Here is a 12,223-nt window from a genome sequence, read left to right as displayed (position 1 = left end):
CATCCGGAAAGTTTTGACAAGCCGCGCTATCGTCCCTTATGATGTCTGCCTCGCGCTCTTCTGACGGATTGTCTAAAGCCAGCATAAGCAGACGTCATCGTATCTGTTTTTCTAAATGAACGCTATACAAAAGGGGAAATGAATATTTTATTAGTTTCTTTATTCTAAGTTTTTACATTATGCGCCTCTCATTTTATGTTTATTGTGCGGTAATCTAATTTTAACATCTACAGTAAACCTCGGATAAGTCGGATCCAGATGGACCGGTCATTTTCATCCGACTTATCCGAGGATCCGACTTATCCGAGGTCGCAAAATTTCGAACTAAGAAGAAATTTAACTCTTAGAAAAGTGCATACTTGTATATGTAAAATGAAATACCAAGCAATGATATCTTGTAACATGAACGTGATTTATTATCAAAAAAGTTCTTAAAATGAACATGAACATGGTTGATATGAACTATGGTTAATAATACACTGTATATGAACTGGTTATGTAATTTTATCCGTACGATTCATCGTCCGTTAGATTCGTAAGTCTGTTAGGTTCAGTTTTCCGCTTTTCCATTCTTCAAAAACCTCTGTATCCACTCCGCCCGACTCCCCGGCTTTAGTAATCCGCCCAAGTCCATATCGTTTTTTGAACCTGTCGATCCACGCTGGTGCAAGTTCAGCCGATTCCGGTGAAAACTGTTGGCGAAATTTGTTAGCTTGCATTAGCATCATTCCACAGTCAATTCTGATTTCAGGCCTCGATGATTTTTGACGGAACCACAAAATCAGTGCTTTGTCGACATCTGGATGATCATTTACCCTCTGCCTTTTAGCGGTCGGAGCTCTAAAATCTGTCGCACACATATCTTTTATCTTCTTCTGGCTTTTCAGAATGTCGCTCAAAGTTTGAGGGCTCATTCCAAACTTCGCCGCGATGTCTTTTTGCTTCATGTGCTGATTCTTTTCTTGGAATTCAATGATAGCGAGCTTTTCTTCATACGTTCTAGTCTTGAGACTCCTGCCTTTGGTTTTAGAACTTGAGGCCATCGCCACACCGTAGACCGCACAGACCGCAAGGAAGTCCAAAGAAATTCACACAAATTCAATTTGAATGCTAGCACTACTGTAATAAGAAACAATGGGATTATGATTACGAGGCTTTGTTCTATGACCGCGTGCTGTGATTGAGAGTGCTATCATTCAACACTGAGGAGGAGTTTGATGAATAGCCTCTGCCAATCACGGAACGCCACGTCACATCAAGAAATCTTCCCGGAAAATCTGGGAGGGGTGAAAATCTTCCCGGAAAATCTGTGAGGAGTGAAAATCTTCCCGGAAAATTCCATCGCTTACTGCCACTGGAGGCTGAAATTTAGAGCATTTGGGAGATGTCCTAGGCGACCTGATACCGATCCGACTTATCAGAGGCGAAAACCATTAAAAAGGGTCAATTGTACGGAAAAATCCATCCGACTTAGGCGAGGATCCGACTTATAAAATCCGACTTATGCGAGGTGTAATACTACAGAAAAGCCTAGAGAACAAACGTTCCACGCAATTTGTCCGACTTATCCGAGAATCCGACTTATGCGAGTCCGACTTATCCGAGGTTTACTGTATGTGTTTATGTTCAGATGCTCTTTTATGATTTATTAAGAAAATATACTTTACTTTTGCTAGGCTTGGAACAAATTAGTGCATTTGCATATGAAATGCGCCTCTACTTAGGAAGTTTTCAGGTTATGAAGCGACTCCCAGAACCAATTAAATCTGTAAGGAGAGGTAACACTGCAGTTAGCATTTTTTGCAATGAGACTAGACATAGCACTCTAGGATAAAAAACATAAATACATAATAAAGCCTGAAAATAGAAAAATTAGATAAATAAATGTCAAGATAAGCAGGCAAAAATTTTTACAAGGTGATGCTTGGAGACTTGTCTAGTTGTAAGTGCAAATTTCTTTCGTACTAATAATGCGATGAAAAAAAATGCATCTTAACAATAATGCAATGAAAAGAAGTGCAATAACATTTAGCGACAAACGAATTTCCCTAAACATACGGCAAGATAAACACAACTGTTCAAAAGTTTGAGGTCACCCAGACAAGTGTGTTTTACATAAAAAGTCACCCTTTTTTAATTTATCAAACGAGTTGCAAAATGAATAGATCATATTCTAGAGACATTGAGAAGGTTAAAAATAATTTTGATTTGGGGAAAAACCTTTATCCTTCAAACTTTGCTTTTGTTAAAGAATGGAAACTTCTAGGCGACCCAAACTTTTCAACGGTAGTGATTGTTTTTAGGTCTTGAGCACTTGCTTGGGGAAGCACACGTGTCTGAATCCAAATTGTGGTTTTTACTTCTTGGAAATGAAACTTTCATCGCTTGCCAGCAGTCGGGAGATCCATATTTCTCAAGTTATTTTAAACAACATAATAAACCATTTCTTTAGGTTAGGTAATGCTTTGGTGACATATGATAGAGATCAGAGGTGTCCAAACCTTTCCTGAACGCCACATAAAACATATTAAAGGACGGAAGGGCTGCTTTGATAGCTTAGAAAAAAGTTATTTATAACACAGCAAAGCAGTGGTTTTTGTTTATCGATTAAAAAAAGAAAGCTAGTTTTATTTAATGTTAGTTCAGAGTTTTACCGAAATGAAAATTTGATGAAATTAAGAGTCGCCACAACTATTGTAAATAAAAGTATAGCATCTTCTCATATCAAGGTTGTTCACTGCCTTTGACGGTTCTAGAAATTAATGATCCATTCTAAATTCAGGATAAAGTCCAATTACAAGTTCTAGTATACAGTGCGGACCAATCACAAAGTCAGACGGGTGCAAATGGGCCTTAGTAAGGACACCACTGGTATAGCCAAATTGCTACACAATAGGTTTTCTTAACTGTTTTCAATTAAAGCTTTTATAGTTTTTTTTTAAACTACAATTTAAATCCTATTCAAATTGATTAGAAATGTGGCGATTTAACTGTTAATAAATAGTGAACATAAATATTGGGTCGGAATCTGTACTAGTGAATAACAGTGAACATCTCTGATTTGACTCAGTTGAAGAAAAGTAATTTTTGTTTGCTTGCACAGATCAAAATAAATATTTTATTTAACACAGGCCTTTGTTTTCATTTATAAAGTCTAGAAAGGGGTCTTTTTGAGACTGTCCCATTTTTAAGTTCATAAGGGATATACAAATAAAAATGACTTGACTTGACAAGAAAACCTCTGGTACAGTTGTGGACAACCACACCAACATTTTGGTCTTCATCCCTGCATATTATACATACTACGTTATTTGTCAAACGTTTTCCCGAAACCGTGACAAAGCAAGTGAAGGATGACAAAGTAAACGTACCGTATTTTCCGCACTATAAGGCGCACCTAAAAGTCTTAATTTTTTCAAAAGCTGACCAAGCGCCCTGTAATACAGTATATATGGCTCAATATTAAATCGCAAGGTCTCGCAACTTACGCAACAGCCACCGACTCGATTTTTCCCCTAACGTGGAGTAGTCCGCGGTGTATGCTGGGATTTATATACCGGCGTTTCATTGGCTAATCAATGTGTCAATCATCATTTGAATCGATCGCTATTGGCTAAAGTTATTCGGAGCCTCTGATTGGCTAAAGGGCCAAAACAAACCCTGCAATTGGCCAAAAAAGATGTGTCAATCATCCGTTAAATCGATCACTATTGGCTGAAGTTATTCGGAGCCTCGGATTGGCTAGAGGGCCAAAACAAACCCTGCAATTGGCCGAAAAAGATGTGTCAATCATCCGTTAAATCGATCACCATTGGCGGAAGTTATTCGGAGGCTCGGATTGGCTAGAGGGCCATAACAAACCCTGCAATTGGCTGAAAAAGATGACTGAATAGCAAGCTTGCTAAACTACGCCATAAAGAAACATGTATCATTAGTCTGTATTTGTAAACATTTTGCTCTCCTGGATTTACTACACTCACGGTTTTAAGAAGACCGTGATTGCGTATTATTATTGAACGTGAGAACTTAGGTGAGCTATGCGGCTTTATATTTTCCCCGTATCTTGTTTTAGAACGATCTTGATGTTGCTGTGATGGGTCTTTTTTTAAATTAAACTCAATTCCAAGTGTTTATTGTCATATGCACAGTAAAGTTGCGGGCGAAAAAGAAAATAGAAACTAAGGAATGGTTGGCATTTCTTGAATTCCAAGACTTTAACCTTCCGAATGATATTTGGAACGATGCATTTGAGTGACATCGTACGGACACCGCATCCGCACGTGTCTTCGACACGTATTTGCTTCTTTGCAAGCTTTGGGAATGTTAAGGGGGTAATAAGTTGAACTGAATCATCTGACTGTTTTGTCGACGTTCCCATTGTAGCGCCTTATAAACCGGTGCGCCTTATCTATGGAAGATATAGGGCCAAAAACTATTTTTTGGGGGTGCGCCCTATAACCCGGTACGCCCTATAGTGCGCCAAATACGGTAATCACAGTTGCGTGCAGACTGCAAATTTTGTTAACAGTGAAAAGAGTAAAGGGGAGGGAAATACATATGTGTGGACGTGTATGCAGTGTTACATGTGGTCACAATGTTGGATCAAATCGATGCTTTTGGACAGAGTTGTTTGGAAACTGTGAAAGCAAAGGAAATAAACAGTGGCAACAGAGCCCTTAACTCCCAGTGCCCTGGCATTTCACATAATGGATGGGCTCAGAGATCCCAGAATAACAAGAGTGTGGGGGTTTGGCTTCTTTAAGATCTAACAATATACCGTAGTGTTAAAAAAACAAAAAACATGTCTTTCACGTTTAGGCTTTCAACAAAATCTACTGATAGGAACAGATTTCCTAATAAAACAAAACTGGCCATAAGATGGATAAGAATGCTGTCTCAGACTGTGAAACATAAAAACAAGGTTATGCGTGTCATGGTGAAACAAAAGTTCCAAACAAACAAATGCAGTAGTTTATGTTAAGTCAGTGCCACCATTTTCAAAGAGCCTCTCGTTGTTTATGGTCTGCAATCGATGGAACGAATCCAAATTGCATGTTGTTTGACTGAAAGTAAATTTAATAATTATTTGACAGTCAGATACTTAACATTCTTAACCTGAATTTTTTGTAAACAAGAAAATGAACGAGTAAGTTGTCTGTCTCTGTGTGCCCTGCGACTGGCTGGCAACCAGTTCAGGGTGACCCCTGCCCACTGCTCGAAAACGGCTAGGAGGGGCTCCAGCACACCCCGCAACCCTAATGAGGATAAGCGGTGCAAAAATGGATGGATGGCTGAAAATACAATAAAATAATAGGAGATAATATTGTTACTGAAGTCTAAATGGCGCATGTACAACAGCATTTAAAATGATTGTTAAAAAAAAATATGTCTAAACAAAGCCACACTTTTAATTGTAATTTCACAATGTTGATTAGTCTCACTAAAAAATTCAACAATGCCACAACTGGACTTTGGCTAAAAACAGATTACCATAGTTTATCTTGTGTCTGTCAAACCGCAGAATGTATAAAATTCCTTTTTGTTGAGTTTCTTTTGGAGGGTTGTCAGACAAATTCAGCTTTGAGTCATCTCACAATGGCTATAAACACTTCCTGAGAGGTTTTTTATCTAAATTACTATAAAGGGGTGATAAAACATTACTACTTGGAAATAAACTTGTTTCTCAGTACAGGAACTCGACAACTTCTCAGCTACCCAAGCAAACTAATCTCATCAGATGAGAGAAAAAGTGTTTATTCCAAGATTTCCCATTGTCAGGTTACTTTGCAAACATTACATGACTGCAGGAAGTGTTCAGGCTAACAACAGGTGGGTGAATTGTAATTCTTCCACAAATGTATCATTAACACACTCACTGCCAATTTAGAGTGACCTGTATTTGTTTATTGGATTGACCTGCTTGGACTGCATCGGATAAACTGATAGTAACATTGTAATCCATAGAAACATTATTGTACTTGACTTGGTATTTTTCATAGATAAAAGTTTCAAGGGTTACAGAGGGCTGAGTAGAGGGATTCTCAGGGAAAACCTTCATTAGTGTTATTTTTCAAGATCAAGGTTGAGTAAATGTTATGATAATTTCATTTGCATGAGTTATTTCATCGGGAGTTAAGGCATCTAGAATGTGCAACAAGTACTCTATAGCATATGAATAACCTATACTTTTCGTGGACAATATCTCTGTATTATTTGTGATTGCAACATCCTTTGCTGTCTGGTAATCCTGAAAGGGGGATGCCCCATGTGCGGTCCCTTCTCGACGTTTCTTAATTTTCCTCATGTTGACGTTTTTGAATTTTTCCTTGCCCTCATGTTGGTTCCAGATCAGGGGATGGTGTAATAATAGTCTGAAAAAATAGTCTGTGTAATAACCTGTGAAGCCCTTTTAGACTCTTTGTGATTAAGGACTATACAGATGAAAATGACTTGAATTGACTATTGTTTATAAGATCAACGTGAGCAATGAAATAGACCTTGCATGTTTCATGGTAGACAACAAGAGGAACACAATTAATATGTATGAACTCTGTTTTATAAACATGATAGTAAAATCAAAGCAGTAAAGGAACACACATCAATCAGTTGAATAAAATGAAAGGTAGCTCAAAGAGCATTTAAAAGTTACACAAGCTAACAATAATATAGCAGGGGCATTTACTGTGTCATTCCCTGTGATTTCCATTCCTGGCAATTATACCAGAAACCAAATATCTATGGCTTTTATGTCTTGTGTCACCACCATTGCCACTTGCACACACATGCCTGTGCAATACCGTGCTTTGATTACAAAGTGAAGCTGTAGACCTCCAGTCAGGCAGAAGAACCTGTGTAGTTGTGCGACTTAGGGGCTTTGAACAGGCCAATAGCAGTCAGGAAATCAGCAGAGCAAGGGACAATAACATGGAGATTAGGGTTCAGTTAACCTCCTCCCGTGAGGAGCTGGCCCATTTGTCAACCCACTCTGACTTCCTGCTTTTTACAAAGGCGCATGCACGCTATGGGACGCAACCTGTTGCGTCATTTCACCCACGCTCACCCTGTCATTCTGTAACACACCCTGGGTTAGTAGTTGTGCATTTCGGTTTACAGATTTAAACCAGCACCCAACCTCTCCCACAGGTAGTAGGTGTAGCAAAGCATCAGACAAGACTTCCGTTGAACCTGGTGACTCAACAACCAGCTCACTTGGGAGAAATAATCAGACGGCTGGCAACTATTCAAAAATGGGATGAGCATGAACTAAAGTACGGAATACCTTTTGAAAAAAACTCTCCCACCCGAAGGCTTTGAATCATTTGGACTCTGACCTTACCTGGTTTATTGCTCATGCAAGGACTGTCAACGGTAACACACCTGGAGAGCCTCAGACAAAATGGGAGTCGCTACAAGAGAGGATTTTTAAAGAAGAAGCTGAGCTTGAATGGACAGAAAGGAAAAGGTAGATTAGAATATTTTAGTGCAAATAATTATTCTGCGTGACTAACGAAAGGTCCATTTTGTCACTGTTAGTTTATGTCTCTAGGCTGCGTATTGAATACGTATGTGTAACGGTTGAACAAGCCCCATCATGTCTGTTTTTTCAGTGATCAGGTACGAGGCACATCAGACTTTCATGGCAATATGGAGTGCACTGGTTTGGAATACAAATATCCAGTATTTGCTCATGGGCAGAGGTAAGAATCATTCATACATTTAGGAAAAGAAAAACTTTAAATAATTTATTCTTGAAAGCTGGTTAATGTTTCCCAGGGCTAGGTTCTGAATCTTAAGAGTGAAGCATTTATGGCAGCGTTAAGAAATCATTTAGTGTTCCTTGGTCAATCTGCTTTAATGGTCTACTTTAATGAAAACCTGGCAACGTTGAGCTTTTCCTGGAAAAAATTGCATGGCCAAACTGACATGTGGGGATAGGAATGCTGCTCTGTCCTTGCGCCCCGATCCCCCGCTGCTAACCTTTATGTGCAAACAAAACCTGTTTTCTGTAGTGGCGTTAAATTTACAAAGTGAGTGTTTCAAGTCACGAACACCGCTCTAATGTAGACAAAGCTGTTTGGGGAGCGTAAAAAAAAAAATTACAGACCCTGACATGATTGTCTAATCTACATGCAAGTGTTTGTTCGCTCAGATAGGCTTTACTTAATACAATAATTATAAGTCATGGAGCAAGAAAGTTTTCCTTTTTTACATTAATTGTTTGTTTGACTGCCAACAACCCACTTTCTAAATATAGTAAAAGAATGTTGGGCTTTCGTGATGGAATGCCAAGCTCTTATGGATCTAACAGTCACTAAAACAATGTTCTAAATATGTTTTTGTTTTTTTTGTAGATACCAAAGATGCTTCTAATGAATCATATTCTAAGGATTGACATTTGATCAAAGAGGGTTCTACAAATTCGCTTGTATTCAAAGGATATACAAAATACTCCACTACTGTATATAGTCTGCCAAGATGCCATTAAGAGCGTCCTTGAACAGAAGGCCAACTACTGGCCGTTGGTCAAGCAGACACTCAAAGCGCAGAGAAGTTCTCTCCGTCAACATGATCAGTCTTCCGTTGGCTGATTTCAGACACATTTCCCATATCGGAAACGATGCTAATAGAGACAGCTTTGGAGACCTTTCTTTCCTAAAAATGAGCCGCAGTCTGCTTCTAAAAAGCTCTCAAAGTGAGCAAAATCTCTTCCTGGCCTGCATGCCACCACCAAAGCCGCCTCGTCTGAACATGGAGACAGAGTGGTCTGATAGCCCCGATTGGCCTGTGGACGACCAGAACAGCGCCAGCCAGACGAGAAAGAAATGCAGCTCTATGCCACTGCTGGACAACGAAGAAGGCGAAGCAGACTTGGCGAGCGGGCGTGAAAGTGGAAACAACAATGTGAACAATGAGTTTTCAAAAGCAGCATGGTGCGCCCTCAGTGGAGATGTAAATGGAGACTCCTCAATGCTCAGTGACAAAATTGAAGAACAACAGAAAGAGTACGACAACGGCTTTTCTTTTAGCCTTGACCTTGGGCCTTCCATTTTGAATGACGTGTTGCAAGTGATGGACAGACTTCAACAGTGAATGATACAGCTAGTGGTAATAAGAGAACAGAAGCTTAAAATTCCAGTTCTTTTGGAGCCTCACAATTCAGTATGTGTCTCATCTCTCATCTTTCATCTCATCTCATTAGCCGTACCGCTGCCCACTGCCCATCTCCAGGCAGTGGGCAGCGGGGACAGACAACTCATTCGCTCATTCACACCTAGGGCCAATTTTGTACCGGCCAATTCACCTGAAATGCATGTTTTTGGAACGTGGGAGGAAACCGGAGTGCCCGGAGGAAACCCACGCAAGCCCGGGGAGAACATACAAACTCCGCACGGGAATTCTGGAGCTGGATTTGAACCCACGACAGGATCCCATGACATTAGCTGTGCTGCACAAGCGCTAACCACTGCGCCGACGTGCTGCCTACAAATCAGTATATGTTCAATGTAAAAATAAGGGTCTGGTGTCACTATTGAGGAAATATTTTTTGAATTAACTTGTCTGCAGTAATTTGTCGGTAATCATTTTGGGAAACACTTCCCCTTTGTGGAGATTGGGTATGTTGACATGCAGAGAAGACTTGGATTAACATTCAAATTCTGGTTTGTGAGTCATTCAGAATTATCTTTTCAGATGACTAATGACAATAATGAACCTTGTTTACACAAGAACAGTAATCGTTTCTTCTTAGCTCCCAAAATTTTCTTCATTGCCATGTATCATGCATTTACATGTTCTAATCGTACGTTGCTCGCCAGTAACATGGATTTACATTAAACATGTACTGTACAGATTTTCACTGTTGTGATAGAAAATAAAATAGAAATCAAATTTGTTTGCATTCAAACTAACAGCCTTGTTTAGTGAGTTAGCCAGATAAAGAATATATAGTTTGATTCTGTACTTAGAGACCAAGGTTCACTCCAGCACCAAGGAAGAAAAAAAACAAAGAGGCAAAAAGGAAATTGAGCAAACACATAAGGTAATTAATTAACAAAATGGGTTTACAGTAAAGCACTTTTAAAAGGAGTAACTCAATTTTCTCAACTACTATTATCAGGCCTATTAACGACTTGAACAAGAGCATATTTCGATTTCTGTGTTTTCATGGACCTGCAAAACCCCAACGTAGACAATATTCTGATCTTATTCCAACGATTCCTGCATGTAACCTACTCTTTGTATCATTTTCTTTTGTCCATATTTACCTGTGTGTACTACATAAGCTGCTATTGTTGTTCCCAAAACTGTATAGTGCAATACATTGTCACTGTTAAAGCTCAAGTAATGTAACGTTCAAAAAAGAAAAGCTGCAGCTGGAACCTAAAATTCCTGGCGGTGAGATGTCTTTGCGTGATCGCCAATCTATTGTGTAAAGCGGGTAATTTTCCTTCGGCACGCATATTTGAGGCACTACTCCAAGGTACACACTCTCTCATTTTTATCAGTATAGTGAAAAAACAACTTTGCTCTGCTTCCAATAAGTCATTTCCAAAGGTTGCAGGTTTCAATACAGCCCAAGCCAGGTTATACCTCCAAGACTTTATGGAAATGAAAACAAAATAACTGATTAAATTGTTTTATTAGCTGGAATAACAGTACCATAGACTGTTGAATAGCACCAAGAACAAATGTGGTAAACGGTAAAGTGATAATTCTACATATGCAAGGAAGTCGAAGGAACTGGACATCCATTATAGGAGTGAAAATCTTATTTAAACACAACCTTGTGACCAAACAAACTTCAGACAATAAAATGAATGCCTGTATGTCACACAAATTTGCCCACATAAAAAAAAAAAGTAAATGTGGTCATGTATGAAATACAACTACAGTCAGTCATGTTTCATAGCAGGAAGTGCCATACAGGTCATGTAGGGAATTGCACGTTTCCAGTTTCTTAGAATTAAGACTTCTATGCTGGTCGTAACAAAAAACAGAAATGTGGGAATCTCTGCACTGCATCAGTTTGGATTGTGACTATATTCAGCGGAACGGCACTGTACCCCTTTTGTTTTTGTAATTTTAATTCAGAAATACATTGGGAAATACTGCATTCAAAAATGTACTGCTTAATGTATCTGAGGAGAAAGTCCTTTTAGCTCACACAATTTGTCCATTGACTTATGATGGTATTTTTTTTCAAAGACAGGTAACTGTGATGAAAACAGACTTGGTGTATGACTGCATACTGAAGCATTTTTATGTCACTTTTCGAACTTTAAGGCTAAAAAGCACTGTCAAGTTTGAATATCAGGTGAACCCTTACAACACGTTTTACTAAAATGTTCATAATAGGGTGTGGTTGTTGTGTATGTATAAACTTCTACTGTAAGATATTATTGTTTGAGATTACTGCTGTTAAAAGGGACGACAACTAGTTTTTTAAATACTCAGGTTTACTTAATGTCCAGTCAAAGTTGATCAAAAAATACATTTGTAATCATTTCTGTGGTATTAGTGTTAGCAAGTTTTGTTTATTCTTGTTATCATCTTGTTTGATGTGAAGTATGCCACAATAATTTATATTATTTTTTACAGAAATTTACAAGCAAAATCATGCAATCAGTGCAATTTGTAAGCATTTTTTTATGTAATGATGTGTAAGAGCAGTTCAAATGGTAAATGGTCTGCATTGGGGAGGCAGCGTCATGAAGAAGGATGCCTCGTGTCTCAATAAACTGGCGAGGAAAGCGAGCTCTGTTGTGGGCACAGAGCTGGACAGCCTGACAACCGTAGCCGAGAGACAGGCACTGGAAAAGCTGCGGTCAATCATGGACAATACATCGCATCCACTACACAGCATTATCTTTAGACAGAAGAGCAGTTTCAGCGACAGACTGCTGTCACTGTCTTGTACCACGGACAGACTGAAGAGATATTTTCTCCCTCATGCCATGAGGCTCTTTAACTCTACCCGGCAGAGTAAAAGCCCACGTTAAACCACACTCCCTACATTGCACATTACCGAATCTTATTGCAATAAGTATTCTGTGTAGCACTATTTAGACATTCAATATAACACGCTAGAGTGGGCATTTGCACGTCACATTGGTTATCTATCTATCTATCTATCTATTTATATAGCGCTTTTCAAGTCAATGAAGACCTCCCAAAGCGCTTTACAATGTGCTTCACACTTACCGATTCACACACACACTCAAAC

General features: G+C 39.0%; 2 protein-coding genes across 2 annotated transcripts in view; one reads left to right on the top strand and one right to left on the bottom strand.

The window, feature by feature from the left end:
* Positions 1 to 12,223, bottom strand: part of LOC148351627 (dnaJ homolog subfamily C member 17-like) — a 61,043-nt gene that overhangs the window by 17,746 nt on the left and 31,074 nt on the right. The gene's annotated exons all lie outside the window — the stretch shown is intronic.
* LOC148351628 (cdc42 effector protein 2-like) lies at positions 8,406 to 10,930 on the top strand. Its single transcript, XM_088354768.1, has one exon. The coding sequence runs from the start codon at positions 8,476 to 8,478 to the stop codon at positions 9,088 to 9,090; it is 615 nt and encodes a 204-aa protein (XP_088210894.1). The 5' UTR covers positions 8,406 to 8,475; the 3' UTR covers positions 9,091 to 10,930.

The sequence above is a fragment of the Urocampus carinirostris genome, chromosome 15 (assembly GCF_059441175.1).
Source record: "Urocampus carinirostris isolate Australia breed hairy pipefish chromosome 15, RoL_Ucar_1.0, whole genome shotgun sequence".
Lineage (NCBI taxonomy): Eukaryota > Metazoa > Chordata > Actinopteri > Syngnathiformes > Syngnathidae > Urocampus > Urocampus carinirostris.
This window is presented reverse-complemented; position numbering and strand designations above follow the sequence as displayed.